Here is a 23,181-nt window from a genome sequence, read left to right on the forward strand (position 1 = left end):
ACTTTGTTTCTCTGCTATAAAAGTATAAAAATATCACAAAATATGTAAGGAAAAGAAAGAGAAGGGTAAGAGCAGATAGTTGAGAGGAAGGATGACACCACCAGTGGATCAGGTGGTGAGGCTTGATTACTATTTAGCTGTTCTCCTGTTCATTGATGTGATCCTTTGGGAGTGGGGACCCATAAAACCAAAAGTTTGTCAGGTTATGTACATTCAAGCTGGCATGGAAATGCCTGGATCCCTTCCTGGGTGGGATTCTCCAAGTCTCATGCCACACTATGGGCTATGTACAGTGCACTGATGGAGAATTCCCAAAAAGAGTGAGGGAGCACTTTTAGGTCCTGGGTAGTCTTGAGCCCCCTCTCTTGGCCCTGTCCACTCCTTGACCCCACTTCCATGTTCCTCCACTTTGTTTTGTTGTTCACCATGGACCTGAACAGGAAAATTAACTCCAGAAAGGTGCTGCCCTGTGTTTGCACAGCCCCCATTTCCAGGCACATCCTGTTCTGACAGTTAAAAAGTATTGCACAAGTTCTGTCACTAAATGTTGTCCTGTGATTGTGAGGGGTTTCATACAACGTGTAATAAAATACATGTATTTGTGTAAAATGCACCTTTTACCAAGTGCTCCTTGAAAAGTTACCCCAGTGGATGTAGGTTTGCTTTGTTTCCATGTCAAAAGGCAATCTGGATTTACCAGCAGCAAAGGCACATAATTGCTGCTTTTCTCTATAGTTTTGTTCCATAGGGATCAAGTCAGGGTTCCTGAGTGTGTGGCAGAAAAGCAAATGCTTAGTGCTGGAACAGTGCCAGTGAACAGTGGGAGATCTGGAGCTTTTCAAGTCCATGGAATTTATTTTAAGCAAGGTTGGGTTTTAGCTGTTGTTCTGAAGACTTTAGATCAGCACCTCAAAAATGATGGATATTATTTTCCAGAGGGCAGCTGGCAGGCTTCAGAAGATAGTGTTATCACTAGCTGGGATCTTGCTCATTTGCATGGTTCCCTTGCTTCTGTCTGTTCTTTGGCTTATTTGGGATCATCATGTCTTCTTTTGGTGGTGGTGGCTGCATTCCTGTTGCAATCTCATTAGAAGAAAAAGCCTGAACAAGATTTGTACTTCTCTACAAAGGATCACAGAAACCTGGGGAAAACTTTCCCTTTGGTGTTCAAATTATGGGCTTCTGTCAGGTCTAAGATGACACATGTTTTATATTACTCAAAAAGAGGTGGCATTGATACTTGAAAGCTGCTGTTAAAAGTCGTGCAAAAAGTACTTGCAATTTTCTTTCAAAAAGGGACATGTCCCTAAGAACCACCCTTGTGTCTGTAAATATGATTTTCAAAATGATTCTTACATTCCAGAATTACTGTGTGGTTTGAGATTGTTCTGTTGGCACCCTGGCTTCTTGTTGATAGTTTATTTTTTGGTTTCTTTCCCATGTTGGGAAGTCTGTGCTAGAATTTTTCTTCTCAGTTAGTTGTCACTGTTTTTTAGGGAGAGTTCCTGGTTTTGGTCTACCAGCTTGTTTACAAGATGTGAGAATAGTATCTCTTCCTTTGATAACAGGCAATAAATAATTCTACAGACCTGTTATTGATCTAATAACCTGTAACTAGCTAACAGGTCTCTTAAATTATAGTCCATTTAAATCATTTTTGAGAAATCAGATCAGAATTCATTATGCAATAAACTGAACTAACCTAATCCTGGTCACTGTTCATTGGTCAGACTTGATGGGTAAAGCCAGAATGTAACAGTTCAACAGTTAATACAGCTTTTTCATATGGACAGTTTTAGACTGGCTTGGTGCATGACAGGCAGTCATCTTCTGATTTTGGTATCTGACCTGTTGAGTGGAATTTATTAGAAAGTAAGAATCATTAAAATAAATATTCAGTGAATGATCTTTCATAAAGTAAAAGGATGGTGTATTAGTATATAACAAGGCTGAATATGTGTTATTTTGTTTGGTTGGAGGTTTTTTTTTGTTTAATTTCTGGTGTACTGATCCCTGTTTTGCTACTGGCTGGAATGATAGTTTGTGTACAGGATACAAATGGGGATAGCAAATTTTGACCCATATATGAAGTGATGGTTTGAAATCTGTGAAGAGTGTTCTCCAGTGGTGTGGTACATTGTGCTGGCAATAAAGATCCTCAGGATAACCTGGGCCATTTGTTGGGCTGAATATGTGGAATATAAAGAGATATTAGGCAGAAGGAAGACAAGGTGCACTTGCAGAATGAGATTCCTGCCTGGAGAGCTGATACTGAAGAGGCTGTTGGGATGATAACAGCAATATCACCACATCCAAAAAACCTCCCTGTGCAACTAAACAAAAATTCTCCCCTGAAATCCCAAAGCCCTAAGTGCATCCCACAGTGACATGGTTAAGGGGGTTACTGCAGTCAGTGAAAACAGAAATAGGCAAATAGAACTAATGCTGAACAAGGCAAAATGACCAGTGTTGGTGAAGTCCAGCAAATCAAAACAAAAACTTGGATGTATTAATTTGTTGTTAAATGGGATGATTTCCTGAAACAAACTACCAGGGGAAGTGGTAGGTTCTCCATGAGATGTTTTCATTAATTTTAGTAGCCAAGGATGGGAATTATTAATTCTTATTCTTCCAAAGAATAGTAAGGAATTTGGATTAAATTATTTGAACCATATTTTGCATAAACTGAAAATAAAAATTGGCATTGAACATGGCACTATCCCTAATTTTCTGTTACTTTTAGTGCAGTAAATTGAATTAGTAAACTTTTGTTTTATTCACTTTAAGTGGCCCCCTGTGAAGAGGTTTAGAGTTTCATGCAGTTTCATCTTGCCAGGGACCACATATGATTGACACAATTAATCAAAGATCACACTACTAATCCACACCAAACATAACACAGTTGAGAGAACTCAATTAAAACTTCTGTTCCTCCAGTTGAAAAAATCAGCCACGTGGGAGCTGTGTCTCAGGCATACTTGTTTTGCTCAAGACCAGTCTTAATAAATTGCCTTATTTTGCTTCTGCAATGCAATTTAGATGCTTAAAAATCAGCAGTCATGCTTTGTCACAATTTCATACACAGACTCCTGCATCTTTGTTTATTGTCTAGAGGGTTTTAATGGTTGTGGATAAATGCTGAAGGAAAAGGTAAAAATCAGAAATAATAAAATCATTGAGTAGAGAATGCTTAAAGAAATGCTTTACTAAGCTTGACTATAAATACAGAAATTTAGAACTAAACAATGTAAAATTTAGTAATAGAGTAATTACATGCTCTCCCTTTTATTATCATTCATTTTGAATTTTGTTTGTTTCCCTGACCATATATCACAAGCTTTATTCTTCTCCCTGGGCACCTTTATAGCAGGCCTATAGTGAAGACATTATTCAAGAGTGTAGATTTTTGACAGCTTACAATTAAGATGTTGGAACCAGAACTCCTAGCTGTTAATGTTCAAAAAAATCCTTTTATGGTTTAAACCTTTACTATTAGTATTTCTCAGTGCTTTTGAGGAGGCATTCCTTTATTTGTTTGGTCTTTATTATTATAGTTACTTTGTTTTCATGTGGCCAGAAATCCATTGTGATGATTCTGTTGTTTGCCACCTGAAAGGCTTGTGACATAATTTTCTCTCTGTAAGCCTTGTTTAGTGATATTATTATTAGTGTTACAAAGTCTTTGCATCTGTTTGGCCCTGGCAGGTTCAGTACCTTTCTCACCTGTGGCTTCATTCTTGTGGTGCTCAAAGGGAGGATTCTGACCAGACCATGCTGCAAAGGTTACCATGGTGCCTGATAGATTATTGCATTGCTTGATAGGTTTGGGGGGTATAGTTAGTTTGTTTTAACTTGGAGAGCAGCTTTGTCTTGTTCTGCCTAGAGCTGAAGTCTGCCTCTGTTTAATAAACAAACCTTCTGATTCACTTGTTGGCTCCTCCAGATAATCATGCCACAAGAAGTGAGAATGCCAGGGTGGTTTTGGAGATAATGGTAGCTGAGTAATGTCTCAGATTTATTATGTGAGATGTGTTTTGAGAGTTTTTTTTTTCTTCAAAGTAGAAAAAATTTTTGTGTGTGTGTAAATAATCTCAATATCATTATTTTCCATGCTGCTATACTGCTTATCTGGCTTAAATGTTCAAAAAATCACAGTAAATGCAACTAGCTGAAGTTGTTTTAGTTTTTGGGATTGGTTTGGGTTGTTTTGCAATAGTAATGTAATATTGTCCATGTCTCCAATGCAGAGAACAGACCCTCAGCTCCTTGCTCAGTTCTACTATGCTGATGAGGAACTAAATCAAGTGGCAGCTGAACTGGACAGTTTGGATGGAAGAAAGGACCCACAGAGATGTACCCTGCTGGTCAACCAGTTTCGTTCCTGTCAGGTAATCAAAGTGGCAACTTCCTGATTTCACTGGGATTTTTATGTGCATTTAATGTATTCCATTAATTTTTTGGTATTAGTTAGTTTTTATCATCAGAGCTTTTTAAAATGGACCTTTGTTAGATACATGTCTTTCATTATTTCAAGGGTATATTCTTGAAAATACTATCCATAGATTAAATTTCCTACATCTCATTTAAGAGTGCTGATGCTTTCCCTGAATAAGAATACACATTATCAATTTTGTTTCCTTTCTATAAAATAAGCATACAGAGCTTACAGGGCATGAGAAATGTTTCAAAATTTCAAGCAGCAAAAAATAGGCTTGTCATTTGTAACTGCACAGCTTTCATGCCTCATCAATCTCAGAGTTTTTCATTAGTAAATGAATTGCATTCAGAGGTTTATGTGGTGTTTAGGTAATTCAAATTTTTAGAGGTAGAAAGAATCTACATTTTTGTACCCTTCATATTTACATGAATGCTTTGATATTTACTCTCCCAGTCACAACCAAGAAATACAATTTAAGCTGGAGTAGGTTCAAGTCTAAAATACCTGATGCTCAGGTGGTATGAGGATTTCTGTATGAAAAGTAAATGTTTGCTGTCACCTCAGGATAATTTTAAGTGGAAGGACCATAGTAATAAATATACATTTACATCTCCAGCAAGTAAAATATGATGCAGTTAAGTGTAAAGAATGTATTTTGATTCACCCTTGCTAAAATTTCTTCCTGTTACTCCTAATAAAATGTACTAAACTTCATTATGTGGAAAAATTTCATCACTAATCATGTTACAATGAGTTTCAAGAAAAGTGCCCTGATCAGTGTAGGAAGCGTTCACATTAGGTTGGCTGAGTCTGTTGAAAAGAAAAACAGTCAAGTGCTCTATGTTTGCTTGCAAGAAAACTAAATTTCCCAAATTGCAGCTTTTTGAAGTGTTCTTACAGAGAAAGAGTAGACAGTGAATGTGTTGTTCTGTCAGAAACAATTTTTGTACTTCTGTTGACTTTCAATATCTTCACAATTTCACTATATTGTTCCTACAGAAAAAGGTGAGTTTAAGGGATTGCCAAACTGGAAGCTGTAAGTTTATTAACAATTAAAAATGCTGTGACTTGGAGTGAAAAAAAATAGATGTGAAAGTTGCTTTCAGGGGAAGACTTCAGTCTTCTGTATGACAGATCAGCTGTACCCAAACCACACTTCACAGATATTTATCTGACTTCTATAAAACCACTAGTAGTGGATGCTCCACAAACTTTCTACTCAAATTCTTTCCAGACTGGCAGGAAAGGTTTTCTGATATTAAGGGTGGGTTAGCACTATCATTGTGCAAGATAAATCTCCTTGGTGGTTTTATCCTTGGCAGTGACAATTTATTCCCTGTTTCCCTGCAGGCACACAGGCTTCATGATGTGTTTCCTGTAGTATAGGCAGACCTGAAGAGCTGTTCTATTAAAAAAAAAAGCTTCTCTGAATGTTTCACCTGTAGGAGTGCAGGAAATGCAGACTCTGACTGCTCCTTGGTCAGTTTGCTTGGCTTGTTCTGTAATGACTCACTACCTTGTGACTCTTATTATCTTCTGATGTCTGGTAATTCCATTTGCCAAACAGATTGCTGTTACTAAAACAATCTGTTGCTAGAACTAAAAGAAAAGATGGAGGGGTTTTTTTATGTAGCTATTTTTGTAATTTGTTGTTTTAAAAGTTTTGTAGAATAGGTCAGATCCCTGTCAAATGTCATGTCAAAAATGGCTTTGCTTAATTAGGTCTTACATTATTTTGTAGTACTTTGTGTAAATGCAGTCGTTTTTGGTTTCTTTTAATAATTTGTCCTGTAATTTCTAAATGAAAGAAGGAACAGTATTTTAATAAGGACTCAAAATGTAGGCTTTTACTGATCAAATATCACACAGTAGGAGGAAAAATTGGTTTTAGCCTAAGGTGTGGTGGGGTTTGAGAATGATGGAGAACCAACAGCCAGCCCTGGGCTCAGAACTGTGGTGGAAGGCTGTGCCTGTAAAAGGAGGGTAACAGCTGCATTGTGCATCGCCTCTGGTGTCTGCAAAAACTGTCATGCAATTCTGAGACCTTTTTTTTAGAAATGTGCACTTTCTGACTCTTCAAGCAATGCTTTTGAAAAGTATTTTGTGACCACAGAGCATAGTTTACCAGACTCCCAATCTTTGCATGATTTTTTTCCTATTTTGTGCTAGCTTTTCCATGGAAACAGTAGTTTTAAGATCTCCAGATTACTCCCAATTTTTATCTCCATGAAATTTAGAGGCATAGCATTTCTATCAGATTTTAGTGTTTTTAAGGGACAAGAATTTCTAAAATTCTGTGTCCTATCTTGACATCTGTTTTTAAAATTAATTCATTGTTCCTGGGTTGCTTATTTTCATATCATTCACTGATAGTGTCTGCCTGATTAACAAATGATGGTTTTGAATTTTATTTTTATCAATTAGAGAGAGGAAATGCCTTTAAATTAGTGTGATTTTTTTTTTAAATGCTAACAAGTCTTGCAAACTGTGATTCTTCTTGGAGAGAGGTTGGGTGTGATGCTGGCTCTTAACCATATCTGAAGAGCCAAGATTTAAATCTTTGTGTCTGCTTTGAACTTCTGATAGTTTTGTCAAAGATCTTGAAGTTTTCTGTAGTGTGTGAACAGACTCAGACAAACCAGAAGGTCTCTGCCTAAAGGAGACACTTCATAGTGGACCTACTTTAAGTTTTCTATCTTAACAAAACTGGCAGAATTAGTCAAGGCAAGTTGAAGGTATGGTGCATTGTGGATGTGCAGAGAACTGCAGTCTTCAAGCCTGTTGATGCTTCCTTAGTAAAGAACTGCAACTCTGAATGTTGTCTTCTGCTTTGTCAGAATACTGTCTGCTGATAAGAATCACACTTTTTTTACAGTAAACTAACTTTTCAAAGTTTCTGAACATCTTGCAGCTTGGTTTTCAAATGCTGTGGGTTGACTGTACAGCAGGATGCTGAGTAGCATAATCCATGAGTAAGAGTGGTAAGATGAGTAAGAGAATGGTTTTCAAAACTCTTCATTTTCACAATAATGTGATGTAACACTGTTTCCCAGTTATGGTAGCCTATTATAAAAATGCCATCCCTCATTTTGCTTTGCTGTTTGTCAGTGGTAAAATATTGTGAAATCATAACATATCTATCAATATAGTATCTTGCATTTATTGTGTGATTAATACCTATTCAACAGAATAAAACACTTCTCTACTGCTTTCTGTTAAGATTGACAATACCTAAAGTGTGCTGAGATGCATGATGAAAAGCTGTTTAAGTTTTTCTTAAATAAACCAAAAGGTAGGTAGAATGTAAAACTTTGGATTATTGAACTCGATTGATGGTTCTAGAGGGAAAACTCTTTTTTCCTTAAGAAAAACATCTCTGCATTAGTGAGTCTTCAGTAATATGCAGTGCTTGTTCATCTGAGGTTTTTTCCCTGCAACACAAATCATTGCAGCATTTTTATATCAGTGGTATAACAAGGTGTCCTTTCCTATGCTTTTCACAACATCCCACAGTATTGAATTTTACAAGAAGTGATGGTAACTCATGTACACTTTTGAATTATTCACTCATGCATTCACTATCATTCTCTAAATTAATTTGCTTTGATCGTTGCTGTTTTCACATTGATTAATATTTTGTTAGTTGACTTGGTAAACTGGTTTAAACCAATTTGTTGGCTATTTAAATGGAGTTGGGTTTATTGTTAAACATCACAAAAGTTCATTTGTTTTGTTTTAGAGTAAAGAGTAAAAAACCCCTTTGTTTCTAAAGCAGAGATTTGTTAGGACTTCACCAGTAACAAACCTGTGCATAACAGGTGAGAATGTTTTTAGGATCATAGTTCTTGCTTGCTGTTTCAGTGCACTGAGAATTATTTCTCTGTGTACATTAGTGAGGTCTCAGAATAGCACATGAGTCAGCTCCAGCATGGTTTTATCAGCATTATTCCTGCAGATTGTGTCTCAGCAGTGTCTCTTGATCTGCTGAAGTGCACAAGGGAGGAATTTGCCCCATCAGGGCACTGACCTGGAGCAAGCCATAGACTCTCCTGGCTGTGCTGTCCTTTTGCACTGTTCCACAGCACAGTAAAATGGGGAATTGAGAATATTTGTGAGACATGACTGTTTCTGGCTCACTGCTAGGAGTGATGGACACTGCATTGACTGGCAGTACATTACCCTGGTTCTTCACTCCTTTCCTGCTGTTTGCCTTCTTGGGAAGCACCTCCTGAATTACTGCAACTGGCAGCCCAGTGTTTCCAATTCAGCTCTAGCAGTTCCAGTTTGCTGTAACGTGAGGCTTTAGAATGCAGTCTTTAGGTGGACTGCCTCCTGTATGGGTCACTGCTCATACACTGCTGAGAAGGAGGCACCTGTCAACCTGAACTTTGTTAGCCTCTGTAGCCTAAGTAAATGTTGCTGAGGAGTTGGAGCCCTCAGAGAAAGCTAATCAGGTTTCAGTGTTGTGTTTTATCACTTGTCTGTCTCAGTTTCTGTAGCAATACAAAATATGTGGTGAATTTTGTCAAAAATGCTGTGTTTCAACCACACTTATCTCCATATTTCTTCAAGCTCAATTTAACAACTGAAAGCATCACTATGAAATAAGTTGACATACAAGTGTCAGTGGAAACAAAGCTTTGTCCTCACCATAAAGGAGTATGTGTTCCAGGCTGAAGGAGCTTATTTTTGGGTATGGATGATATAAATTGATATAAAGATGATATAAATTGAATATGGCAAACAAGGAGTAAAGGAACAGTGCTGCTGGGAGCATGCTTGGGGAATCTGCTTTATCACATGCTAAAATCACACTCATAGGATAGTTTGGGTTGGAAGAAACCTTAAATATCACCCAGCTCCAACCCCCTGCCATGGGTGGGGACACCTTTCACTAGATTTCCCCAACATGGGGAGGGACCTTGCTCTTGGCCTTGTTGAATCAAAACTTTAACACAAAAAGAAATTATATGCTCTTTATCTTTGAAATGTGGTTTTTTTTTTTTTTTTTTGTATCTTAAAAGCTTAGGAATGTTATTTGCTTTCTGAAGAGGGAGATGGATGGATAAAACAAGTCTAGAAGTGGGGAAGCTCTTTGTCTGACACTGTGTTGTGTCTGACCAAAGTGATTGTGTTTGATAATGGGTCACTTTAGGAGGTGGTTACCAATTTCAGCCTGATGGAGGGATAGCATCCAGCTGTCCTTCACAGCAGCTTCCACCATGTATGTGGGCAGATTACTGTATTGGTTTTTTATTTAATTAAGAAAACCCCACAAGACCCCAACAACAGGAACACAAAAAACCCAAACAAATCAAAAAACCACAAACAACCAAAACAAAACCAAACAAATGAAAACAACAGACCAGCAAAAATCTAACTCCAAACAAACAAAACTTCCAACATAACACCATCACACAGAACTGTGAAGCTGTTGCAGGGTTTGCAAATTGCTTAGTAACATTTGCAGAGTGGAAGAGAAACATGACTGAGCTGAGTGAATTGTCACAGAGCATGCATTGATTTCTCTGTAGTGGGAAATGGAAAGGCTCTTCAGTGTGTGACATTTGAGTTTTCTTATTATATATATTTAAAAATAAACAAAAGTTGATGTAGCATGAAATGACAACACAGGTGGTAATCAATAATGCACAAGGGTGAAACTCAATCTGGATTGACAAGTTGCTAAATAATGAAAAGAGAACTTATCTTTGTGTACAAAACACTATTAATTTTTTATCAGTGAAAAGGGATGTGATTATATTATGTTAAATGGTGCATGCTGGGGTAGCCATAGGTTGTTGCTAAAGAGCTGTGATGCAAGGTTGTGCTGTACCATCTGCTCATGATGACCACAATCATTGCATGCAAACTCCTGTGGAAAACCACTGCCTTTGGTGGATGAGGTAGTCATCCATATAAAACATGAGGTGCTAACAGGGGAGCAAAATTAATATTTTATCTGTACTTCAATTAGAACAGTTTCTTCTTTTGGTCACAAGTTTTACTCAAATTTAAAAATACATTGTCTTCTTTCTGAAAAAGAACCCAGCTATAGAAGGTTCTTAATTTCAGAGGTATTGGAGTCTTCCAACACTCAGCTTCAAAAGAGAAAATTATTTTTCACTTCTTAATGTATGATTATTTGCCCTTGATCATAGTTTTTATATTGCTAACAATTGGCACATTGGTACCTTGAATGAGTATTGGCAGGGGCCTGAGACACAGGGGTGTCATTCCCAGAGTGTTTGAAGGCTAAATGAGGACAATGGAGCCAGGTCATTTTAAGGCTGACTTTTCTCAGCCCTTGTGAAGTAAGATACTGTACCAGACCCAGTTATGTAGGAATTAATGTAATGTGATGTGTCTGACTGTCAGGGGCTTTACAGTTCTGCCACACTCCTCAGCAGTGCCATCAGAGGATTGCTGTCAGCTCTGCTATAGTGTGATTGGCTAAATTTTAATTATTTTTTTTACTGTTGCAAAGAAGGATAGATTCTAGTATCAGCCACTGAATTGTTTATGTAGTCTGAATTGTTTATGTAGTCTCATGACTTAAATATGCTGCAATTTTCCTTCTTTTCTCCATATGGATATGGTAGCCCCACGTTAGCAAGATTAACAATACGTGCAAATTATTTATTTTGTGATGTTTCTGTACTCGGGGATTAAGTCTGTTTCTTGTGCTAGAAGCCTTTTCACTTAATCATATAGAAAAATCCCTTTCCTTTATTTATTTTTTCCTTTAATGCTGGGGAAGTATGATAAGAAATACAAGAAGGCAGGTTAGTAATTTTTTCAAGTCAGTTCTTAGCAGTGGAATTTAATTTTCATTGTGACCTTAACATACTTGAAAGTTAAAGCCTGTTTTTTAATAAGAAATAATTCATTTCATAATAATGGATTATTATGAAGAATATTTGGTGGAATAGTCTGCAGTTTGGTTTTCTCATATGTCAGGTTGTTCTAAGTAAGTTTTCATTTAACAAAATCCTTGAATGAAATGTCCTGAGTTGGAAGGAACCCACAAGGATCATCAATTCCTGGTCCCATTCAGCCCCGTCCCCAGGAGTGACATCATGTGCATGAGAGCATTGTCCAAACATCCCCTGAGCTCTGCCAGGCTGGTGCTGTGACCACTGCCCTGGGGAGCCTGCTCAGTGCCCAGCCACCCTCTGGGGGCAGAACCTTTTCCTGATATCCAACCTAAAGCTCCCCTGACTCATCTTCAGGCCATTCCCTCATTTCTGTCACTGTCCCCACAGAGCAGGGATCAGTGTCTGCCCCTCCCCTCCCCTCTGAGGAAGTTGTAACTGTACTGAGGTCTCCCCTCACTTTCCTCCTTCTGGGACAGCATCCCAAATTAACTTGTTTGTCCCTTAGTCCTTCCCCAGAGGTTCTCCCTGTGCCATTGCCAGCTCCAGGCTCTGTGCATTCCAGCCCTGCATTACACACAATGCCATGCCCCTGCCATGCCCCAGCTGCCCTGCCCTCTGCTCCTGGAGAGCCTGCACCCCTCCAGCAGGGCACTCCAGCCACAGAACTCATCCCACAGGTTCTGCTCATGCCACTGGTGCCAAATCTCTGGCACTGGGCCAAGGCTTCAAGGGCCTTCTGCTGGATCCTCCTGCTGCAACTTGAGATGAAAGCCCTTAGGTGTTAATGTGTTAAATATATATCTATGTATGTTAAATATTGGTCACAACAAGGGCTTCTACCTGTTGGAAGGAGGGATTGCAAAATGTTCTGGCATCTGAAAGAACAGATAATTTCAGACTGCCCTTTCATTACTATTAGTGTATAATTTAACAATAAACTACTAATTGAATGGCTGGAATTTAAGGTGATGGGAAGAAAATAAATTGTTAGCCATTAGGGTGGCTTGTTCAGTCATTTTAACTTTACAATTAGCCAGAGAGAATGAGCTTAAATAGTTCACTCATAACCCCAAGTTCCTTTTGGAGTAAAGATGCACTGGTTGTCTTCTGCCTCCAGCTTATGCTTTTGGAAGAATTTGCGTTAACTCATTGCTGCACAGTCTTCTTGGTGAAAAATAATGCAGACTTTAAGACAATAATTTAAAAAATGATTTATTTTTGAAAGTATTACATGTATTAGCAAGCTTGTGTTGCTTTGAAAAAGTTTGGAATGATTGATATGAAAACAGCTTGTGATAAGGATGGATTTGCTGTTGGAGAGCAGGCTTCAGGTAGTGGACTTTGTTCCCGCAGGCTTATGCACTGCTTGCACTCATAAAAACTTCCCATTTGGCAAATCTATACTTGTATAAAATTAGTTATGCAGAAAATGTGCTCTTGATTAAGGAAGTTTACCTTTTTTTGCTTATACCACCTACTCTCTCCTGCTGGATTTCCATTTTTTAGAGTAGTGCTATTTTTTCAACAGTTATCAAAGTGGTGTTGAGGTAAGCAGCAGCAGCATTACCCCAAGTACATGGTTCTTCACCTGGTGAAGAGATAAAGCTAAATACTTCTTACATGTTTTTACTGCTCCTTGTTCCATAGTTCTGAGGAAAGCTCAGCATTTAATTCAGAAAATGTAGTGCTCTTGATACTAACTTATGATGTACACAATACAAATTCTTAGGTTTGCCCTGAGAATACATTTTCAGTTCTCTAGAGGTCTCAAGGTTTCTGTGCCCGAAGATGACTTACACAAATACCAAGCAGCAGATATTTGTGTTATTTGGTTTCTCCCGTGCCCTGCAGTGTCTGTAACCACTGCTGAGGTTGTTGCTATTCCACATACACAGGGCTCATAACCAAACAGAGTAATAGTTCATGTAGAGGTGATAAATGATGATCCTCTCGAGGCTGCAAAGCTTGTTCAATTGATTTGTGCAACTGAGGCTCTGAGCTAAACTGCCTTTGTGATGTAAGCTCTGGTAATTTTTGCTTTGGAATTGTTCTGATGCTGTGAAAAAGTCATTTTTGGTGTGGTTTTTGTTCGCTTTTTTCTGGTTGGGTCTGATGCAGACGCAAATAATCAGAGATGGAATCTAGCAGGCTTTCAGAGTCATGTTTACTTTTGACTTACCTGATAACTGGTATGAGAAATTATTTTTCATTTTCATACATTTGTACAAACCTCTGGCCTCAGTGCCAGCCTTGTTTATTATTTGTACAATATTCCTCCATAGGGATTTTGCAAATTTGACTGTAAAATCTTTTAACCCTGTAGCTGGAATGTGATGAGTTTTCTCAGTAGAACTAATTAAAACATTTGTGGTTGTCTGGCTTATTCTGAAATGCAAATATCATAATTTATAATTGAGAAAAGAAAATTGAGGGGATTCCTCAACCAGGAAAGCAGCATTATCTTGATGTAAATTTTTAGGAGAACTTTAAATCACTCATTTAAAATACACAGACTGTAGAAACTATTTGAAGCTTGAACACTCTTAGAATGAAAGTCTCTAAAGGTTTGGGTTCCTTGGTTTTCAGTTGAAGTGTTGTTGGATATAACTCTGTATTTGTGGTGTAATTTCACAATTGGCCTTTCTTTGTCTTTTGTCTGCAGCTGCACAACTTCAGCATAACCCAATTAATTCTGCACTCAGTGAAATCAGATTTTTCATTATTTTTAATGCTAAATGTGTTCTTTCTTTCCTAGCAGGTAAAGGCTTTTAAATTTACCAGTGCTGTGGGTTACGAGTGAGCTTTATAACTGTATTAATGCAAGGGCATAGAGTGGTTTCAGAAGGAAATATTTCTGTAAATGTGAGTGGTTTTGGTCAGAGGTCTGTGATAGCTTTAGCAGCTCTGCATGTGACCTGCCCAGTCTTTGATTCAAGCAAGCCCTTGGGCACTTGGTTGAAATGTTATAAACATTTTAGTTTCAGTAAATATCTTAACTTTATTGCTTGGCTATGTAGTTGAGCATGGGCAAAAAGAGAAATTAACTTTGATTTTATATAAAAAATAACCCTGTTCCAATGTGTATTTCTGAGTTATCACACACAGTTCCTTAGGCATTATTCCATGGTCCATTGGCAGCATCAGTTTAAAAATTTACACTCTTCTTGTTCCTATTCCCACACTTATGCATGGCACCCCTCAAAGCACAGCTTTGAGAGAGCTTTGAAGTTTTAGATCCTTATCCAAGGCTAGTTTAAATAAGCTGGGGTCAGCTTTACATTGCAAACACTTGTTCAGCTGTAGTGATGCACGTATTTGTGGAGTCTCTCTGTGAACTTGAGCAGTGAAGTGATGTGGGTCACTCTGGCTCTGTGCACTGAAACCCTTCCCAAATGTCCCCAACACAAGAGCACTGAGTGCTGGTGGGACATGGGGCCAGGGACTGCAGGGTGGGTGGAATGGGGAGAGAGGGGGCTGAGTCTCCAGCTGGCCTGGCTGCCAAAGGCTGACACTGCTAAATGGCCTGACGCCAGTCTGTGATGAAAAGCGGCTTTGTGTTTCAGGAGTAAAAAAACCTTATCTGAAGGTGTCTCCTGCCATCTGATAAGTTTAAGTGGTACGAGAATAAGGAATCTCTAGAGGGGAAATGTATGCTCTTTCATTCTATGCTTTATTGGAATTGGATCCATGCTGAAGAGAAGCAGTTTTTACAAAGGAAGTCAGCATCAAGGAGCATCCCTTGATGGACAGGGTACCTGTGAAGAGCTGCTACAGAACTCAGAGGGCAGTGCTGTAGTGGATTGGCAGTGAGTTATCTATGAAATACTAATTGTATCATTAACATCCTTGACAGGAGCAAACTGGGAGTATGTACCATAATCACTGTGAACAGTGAGACAGTTCAGAGGTGGGATGTTTTCCTGTTTGATTGCATCTGTCCATTGAAGAACGTTTTCTTGTAGAATTAGGTGGAAATAGATCTCATTAAAGGAGACAAATTAGCCAAAAGTGAAAGGAACTCCCTGCTGGGTTCTGAAACCTAATGATTGGTTAGAAGTTGGCAAGAATCTATTCCTGATGTTATTTTGTTAATTGATACAGAGGTTAAACAGTGTGGATTGAGCCAGGAATACTTTTAGCTGAAGTAATGGCCAGGTCTTTCTTGCCTGTCTAATTTGTAACCCTGGAGACATTATTTTAGTTATGTTAGGAGAGGTCAGTGAAGGAGACAGCGGGGTAATTACTGAGATCAAGGGAGGAACTTGATGGAAAGAAACCTTCATGTTCACAAAGTTTAGAAACTGAAGCAGACCAAGATACCTTTTAACAAGAGAGAGAAGAAGAGCCAAAAGCAGACTCTGTCCAACCCATTGGGTGTTCCTCATTGATCTGTGGTGAGGAGGGAGTCATTATTGTTTTCCGAATTGTATCTGTTGCTTTTTTTAAACTGGAACAGAGCTGGTGGACTCTAGAGCAAAGTTCTCATAAGGCTTGTATTTAAGAGAATTTCTGCAGCAAAGTCAGAAATTTGTGCCATGAATAGGCAGTTTGACATGAGATTGAGCTAAGACTTATTTGGAGAAAATTATTTTCTAGAAAAAGAAAGAAAAACTGAGAACAGCCATTTTAAAGTGATGATGTCAAGATTTAGCTTAAATCTGAGACCATACACATATCTACTTTATTTTTTTTCCTGTCATCATAGAGCTTGTTAATTTGAGTGGTTTTCCTTCAGAGTTTCGTTTCCAGTTCAGTTGTTTTGTAACTGATGGCAACATTTGTCATTTCATTACTCCTAGTAGTGATGACTTGTGTGAGTTGCATTGCTCTAGCAGATGTCTTCTCTGTGCTGCCTGACATCTTCAAACAGTTGGTGTCAGGTACCTGCTTCCTACTTGGGTTTGCCATTGAGTGAGAGCTCTTAACATTTATTTTGCAAGCAGGCAGACTTTCATATGTTTTCATATGTCAACCCTTTCATATGTTTTCACCATCCTTCACTGCAAATGAACTTGAGTGTGGTTGTTCTAAATACACTAAGTAACTTATAAGTATCAGAAGAGTTGGGTTTTTTGTCTGTTGGGTTTGGTTCACAGATGTTAAATTTGCCTTTTTTCCCCCAGTCAAGTCAGGTGATCAGTGGGATATTGTAGTTGAGTGAAAAAGAAACTTGCAGAGTTAAACATTCATTATCAGTAAATAAAATAATTAAATGTGTCTTTTTAAATGTTGGCTTTTAACAGCTTTTCTTAATTTTTGAGAAACTTCTGGTCACTACTGAATAATTAGCAAATGGCTATAAAAGATAAAATGCTTGACTGTAAGTTGGGCCATGAGTACAACTCCATTAACTAACAGGAATTTTATTTTCTTTCTACATTTCATATTTGACCTCATGTAGGGAGTGATTAATATTTAAGTATTTTTTCCTTGAAAATAGGATTCTAATAATGTTTAGTACTGTAGTCTTAAATTGTAGTTTCTCACGTTAACAAGTTTTTTCAATGTGTTTGCTCACTTGCTCACATGGATCAGGTAGGTCATTGTGAGAAACTCCTCTTATCAAAGACTGTGGACAGAGTGGAATGAAAATGCTGTGCTGCAGGTCAGGGAATTAATTTGCAGCAGAGAACCATAGGGAAGAAAGCTGGATCCATGCCAACTTAGCAATGAATATGTTGGGGATGCAGGATGCTTTCACTGCAGCAGGGGAAGGCAAAGTGAAGATGGCAGTAATTCATGATGATATCTCCTTCATTCTGCCCTCTGTGAATGGGGATTCCTCCTTTATTTATTGAGAGTTGTTGTTGCTAGGCTGGGGCAATACAGAATTTAAATTGCTAGTTATCCAAGGTGCCTCCTTTTCATGGTGAGTTTTGGTATTACTCTCTAGTGGGATGGGTTAAACTAGGAGCTGCTCTCTAAAGTTCATACATAGAAAAATTCTGTTACTTTTAGAAAGTGGAGTCTCATGAGTTGCACCCTCAGTTTCTGGATGACACCAAGTTGGGTGGAAGAGTTCATCTCTTCAGTAGCAGGAAGGCTCAGCAGAGGGATCTGGACAGGCTGGATCAGTGGGCCCAAGGCTCTGAGGTTCAACAAGGCCAAGTGCTGGGTCCTGCCCCTGGGTCACAACAACCCCTGCAGTGCCACAGGCTGGGGCAGAGGGCCTGGAAAGGGCCCCGTGGAAAAGGACCTGGGGGTGCTGGGTGAGAGTGGCTGAACATGAGCCAGGTGTGCCCAGGTGGCCAAGGTGGCCAATGGCAGCTGGCCTGGATCAGCAGTGCTGTGGCCAAGCACAAGTTTTTTGAGTGGCTGAGGCAGCTGGGCATATTTAGCCTGGAGAAAAGGAGGCTCAGGGAAGACCTTATTGTTCTCTACAACTACCTGAGGTTGTAGCCAGGTGGGGTTCAGGCTCCTCTCCTCAGTAACAATAGAAAAGGCAAGAGGAAATGGGCCGGGTTGTGCCAGGGGAGGTTTAGATGGGATATTAGGAAAACTTCCTTCATGGAAAGGGTTGTCAAGCATTGGAACAAGCTGCCCAGGGCAGTGGCTGAGTCACCATCACTGGAGGTGATGAAAAGATTTGTGCATGTGGTGCTTGGGCACATGATTTAGCAGGGGACTTGGCAGTGCTGGCTTAGTGGTTGGACTTGAGGATCTGAAAGGTCTTTTCCAAGCCAAGCAATTCCATTGTACTACCTTGCCAGTAGGAAATAATCAATTAGCTGATGAGGCAAAAAGAGTCTGAAAGCTCAGCCTTTGGATCTGTGCAAGATGGACTGGAGGGAAAACCATAGAGAGACTCTGGATCTCTTATGTAAAATAACTGTCTGGGTTCTGAAGCCAGGACTTTTGTGTGTACATTGAAAAGCTGTTTGTTACATCAGAGAGGACACCACCTTGGTACTGGATTCTTTTGTTAAAGTAGCCTATAAAACCCTAAATACTCTCTAATTGCTTTAATTACAATGAAATCTTCCTTTATTTTTGGCATTAATTTTTGTTCATCAGTGACTTCTGATTGCCGTAATGTGATGTTGAAGGAGTTCTAGAACTTGTACCAAGCTAGAAAAGGTAACAAAAAATGTCATGGACTTATTTAATTTAAGAGGCTTAAATATCACCTCTTCAGCTCATGGTGGTATTGTCATAGACCACATTGCCTTAGTTGGATTTTACTGATAATTCAAAACATGACTGTTAAAGAGGTACTGAACAGCACAGGAAGTTACCTTCCTTTGAAGAAGTCTTGCAAAAGACCTCAGAAAGGTCATATTAAATTGAATATTGTGGAAGAGCATTATAAATTTCATCAATGACATGTACAAAAGGGTAGATTAGTTTGCCTTTTGTTGCTCTAAACATATGTTTCATAGTATGAGGAAGATTAATTTCTTGGCATTTTTGGGGTACCTATTCAGGAAGCTAATGCAGCAATTGATGTTAGCTTTATGCTCTAATTATTTCATATATGGCTAATTACTGACGGGCCAAAAATAAACCAACTTTTTGTCCTCTACTGTGGCTACCGACATACATTGTCTCACGACCACTCTTTATCTTCCCTATCAAAATGAAATCTAAGTGCTGTCTGTTATGTGAAACTCTGAGCTGTGTTCTCCAGGAAATGAGGAGTTTGGAGTAAATCCCGAAGCAGAAACTCTGCAGTGGCTGCCTGTGCTGCTGTAAAGCCTCAGCAGAGCACCTGAAACAAAACTGTGCACATCCCAGAGTGCAGATAAACCAAAAGATAACAGATAAAGCCACCAAAGGAGGCATTAAAATCCGGAGGCTTTTATGTAGAAAGATGGATCAAGTGAAAGATTTACTACTTCAATTCCAACTAATTGATTTCTGTTGCTTAAGTTGGAGCAAAATTTCAGTGCTACCATGTATCCAAACCCATTTGTTATTAGCTTACAAAGCAGAATACTGTAATTAAATAAGTTGAATGTTTCTTGAAGCTCTTCTAAAGAAAAGACTAAATTGCTTACAATGCCTTGGATAGTCTGTCTAAATTGGCTGGCATCCTTCCAGTTTTAAAGCATCTGAGATCTGAAATTATTATGGGAGCAAATATTCCAGATTTTTTATGTAAGTTACTCTGCTCTGGGTGTCATAAGAAAAATGAGGAAGAGGGAAGTGATAGAGAATTGTTGGTTTGTTTTGGTTTTTTTTTCTTCTGTAGGACAATAAAATAAACCCTGTAGAACAACAGAGAATTTGGGAAATTGCACATCTTGAAACAGCAAAAGCAATTTACCTTGTAGAAATCTTTCTGTATTTGTACATTTTATATCAAAGTTCCATCAACTGCTCTTTCCTGATCTTTCTGTATCCCTGCTAGACTAGGCAGGAAAAGATGCCCATCTTTTTAATTGGCTTTTTCACTCAACTCTCTGACAGAAAAACCAGAATCCAACAGAAAAACCCATGTGAAGCATCCAGACAAGTGCTACTGGAGATGGAGCTATTGTGATCTATGGCCATTTGGAAGTGTATATTAAAATTCTAATTACCTGCAGTTTAACTTAGTAGTACTGCACATGTTTAAAAGAATACCTGACTCAAAGTTTGGCATACGTGGAGATGTGTTGGTAGATCTTGAGTGCTCTGGAGCAGAAGCATCTAGACATTATAGGAATGTTGAAGAAATGAGGAAAAATATTAAGTGTCTTTTAAGTGGGAAACAAATTATATACTTAAACATTAGTATATTGTAAAAAGTTGAATTATCTGCATTACATCATCTTGCCTTTAGTTGAAATAATTAAGTGCATTAAGGTACAAAATTTCATTATGCTTGTAATAATTATCTCCTGAGATGATTTAGACAGAAACTTAGAGCTTTTAAACAGGTATAATGATTAGAAAAACAGAACAAAACCATGGAACAGTTGCCTACCAGCTGTGAGTCTTTCTTTATTCTATTTGTGTAAAATCTTCTTTGATACATCAGGAACTTTGAATATGTATATAGGTGGTTATGTAAGGGAAATTCAATCTGTCTTGTAGCTGCTGTCAAATAAGATTGCATTTAAAAAATAATCCACTGAAGTAAAATAAAATTTAGGGAGGAAAGTTTTTTTAATATGGCTTTTCCTCTTATTCTGTGTAGCATTTTAGGGGGAAAAGAGTAAGAGAAAAATTGCATTTCCCCATATTAAAGTTGGTTGGCAAGTAAAATAAATTGGAATATCATGTCCTAAAATAAAATGTAATTGGATTACTTACAGTCTCATATAACCAGATTTGAATAGTGTTCCTCTCAGTTTCCTGCCTTAATATTTCTCTGCATTTTGTGAAACTTTGTAAAATTTTAACTGGTAAGATTGCTTTTTACCACTATATCTCTCCAATGCAAAAAGGCCTTTACAAACTTCGATTAATTCTCTGAAAACAGGAATCTGGCTTTTTCATCCTGATGATAAAGACCAACTTGTATTGCACTAGTGATAAAGTGAGAGCTACAGGCAAAGCACCTGGTCTCAAAATAGATCAGTAATAACAGATTTGAAACACTTCAGGAGTGACTTATGCCTTTCTACAATGTAAATGTTGTTATCCTCAGTTTCAGTCTTTGCTCTGTTACTTTGGGTGGGAGCTGGGTAGTTTAGGAGTTGTTTTTCTTAGGAGACCTACTTTCAAAATACTTCAGTTCCCAGGTAGATTTAGCTAAATATTGGAGAGGGAAGTATACTCAATACCATAAATTAAGAAGTGGAAGGAGAGTAGGAAACTTGCTATTATTCTGTTTTTTCTGACCCTAAAGTGTCATGCCAGTTTGGATGTGATTGCTTGTCTTAAGTCCCTGCTGTCCTGGGAGGTGGTGAGTGTTCTGCAGCCAGGGGTTCAGGATGCTGCTGCTGCAGCAGGGTCTGGGCATCTCTGCTCTGTTCTCCTCCAGCATTTGCACTTCAGTGCTCCTTGCAGTGACCCCAGGGAGTTGTTAAGGTTGGTTTTTCCATCAGTTCCTACAAGGGGCATCCCTTTGGGTTCTAAGGGATCCTGGTGCCCCACTGATCCTGGCAGTACAATGGGCCCAGCAGAGTGAGGGGGGAGATTTCATCTCTAAAATCAGGTATTTTGTGGCACTGATTCTAGTTTTCTTCTCTTCTCTTTTCTCGTACCTGCTGACCATGGTCTGTGTTTTGATGCCCTGGAGGGGCTACAGGGCATTTGATTTTCAGTCTTACATCTATAGAAGATGGTTACACTTCCTCATGTGTTTTAACTGTATGAGGTGGGGTTTTTTGTTTGTTTTTTTACCACTTTATTGAAATGAAATTTATTATCTCGTGACAGCCTCGCAAAAACCACTCTATTGTCAAAGTGTTTTAATTGTTAACAAATAAAGTGCCTTATACCAGTGTGTAATAAATATTGCTGATCGTTAATTTATTCCATTATTTTGGATGAAGACAACTGTAATTACAGCCTTAATGTTAAGATTATTTTGGTGCAACAGCAGGTGCAGCAGTCTGGAGAAATTGCAGAAAATGTGGATTATTCTTTGTAGCTAAAGTGGGTTTTTTCTTTTTTGATGGGGAACATATTAAAGGGGCAGGTTTCTTCAAAATTCCTGTCTTCTATTGTTTTTTATATGCAGGGGAAAATAAAACAGTGAAGTGTAGATTTAAGGCAATTCTGTCTGTTAAACAATTTTGTACAGGCAGATGTGGTGGTGTTTGTTTGAGAAATACTTTAAATGGAATGTGAATTCTGTAAAGAGTGGAAGAAGCAGAAGACAAAACATCTTTATGAAAGCACTCAGCCTTTTTCATGCTCCCAATCTACCTTTATTATGTTAATTAAATTCTGTACAGTTCCCAGCAGGGGAATGTGAAAATTATCTTTTCAAATAAATGAATACAGATTATTTACTGCATATCAAGAAACTGCTTGTAGGTCTTTGATCATTGTCCTGGTGCAGAGGTAGATCAGAGCAGTTATTAAAGCTCTAATTTGTGTGGTATCCCTTTATCCTCCTGGTGTCTGGGGGATGAGATGGTTGGTGATGGGGATTCAAGTGTGTAAACTGCTTTAGATTACCAGGATGAGCTTAAATGGATCCAGCATAACTCAATTTCTAACAACTGCAAGGTTCCCTGTCAGGTGCTCTTTGTGGCAATAAGGGGAGTGTGTATTGTTGGGGTGGTGAGAGGAAATGGAATAAGTATAATTCACTTGTACTTCTAGTTTATTTACTGATAGGTACAGATAGCTGGGGGTAACGAGCTCTTTGTCCTGCCTCCTCATCAGAAGTCCCATTAAAGTAGTCAAAGTTAAGTGCAGCTAATCTGAGAAGCAGTTTCTAGGAAAACTACAAAGAGTGAAGTTTGCTGCTCTTGTTTCTGTGTATTCTCCTCTGTTTTCACTGTATGTATGAAGACCATGAGAGTTAAACACTGCATTTTCTATCTTAATTGGTTGATACCTCATTAATAAAGTCTATTTTAGAAGAAAAAAAATGTTTTCTATGCAAACAGTATATATGGTATCCTGTGTTTTGCTTCAGGATAATGTTTTGAACATCATAAACCAAATCATGGATGAATGCATTCCACATGAACGGGCCAACAGAGACTTCTGTGTGAAGTTTCCAGAGGAAATTCGCCATGACAACCTTGCAGGACAGCTTTGGTTTGGAGCAGAGGTAGGTCTGTCACACTTCTGTTCTTTGGGATTAGTAGACACTTTTTTGGTTGTGTAAAGCCACAAGAACCTTTTCAGACTTTTCTGAAAGAGGTACAAAAACGAATTACAGGGCAAAATAAACAAGAGAACTTGCTCTGGGGGTGCTCAGAGAAGTGGGGTTCTTGTAAATGGGGTTTTGGTTGGGCTAAGAGCATACCAGGTTAT

At 38.5% G+C, this 23,181-nt stretch overlaps 1 protein-coding gene across 4 annotated transcripts in view; it reads left to right on the plus strand.

The window, feature by feature from the left end:
- Positions 1-23,181, plus strand: part of ZFYVE28 (zinc finger FYVE-type containing 28) — a 145,865-nt gene that overhangs the window by 61,561 nt on the left and 61,123 nt on the right. For all 4 annotated transcript variants that reach the window (XM_054632897.2, XM_054632898.2, XM_054632900.2 and 1 more), the window contains exons 2-3: positions 4,248-4,388; positions 22,838-22,975. In XM_054632897.2, the coding sequence (XP_054488872.2) occupies positions 4,248-4,388; positions 22,838-22,975 (279 nt within the window). The remainder of the gene's footprint in view (positions 1-4,247; positions 4,389-22,837; positions 22,976-23,181) is intronic.

The sequence above is a fragment of the Agelaius phoeniceus genome, chromosome 4 (assembly GCF_051311805.1).
Source record: "Agelaius phoeniceus isolate bAgePho1 chromosome 4, bAgePho1.hap1, whole genome shotgun sequence".
Classification (NCBI taxonomy): domain Eukaryota; kingdom Metazoa; phylum Chordata; class Aves; order Passeriformes; family Icteridae; genus Agelaius; species Agelaius phoeniceus.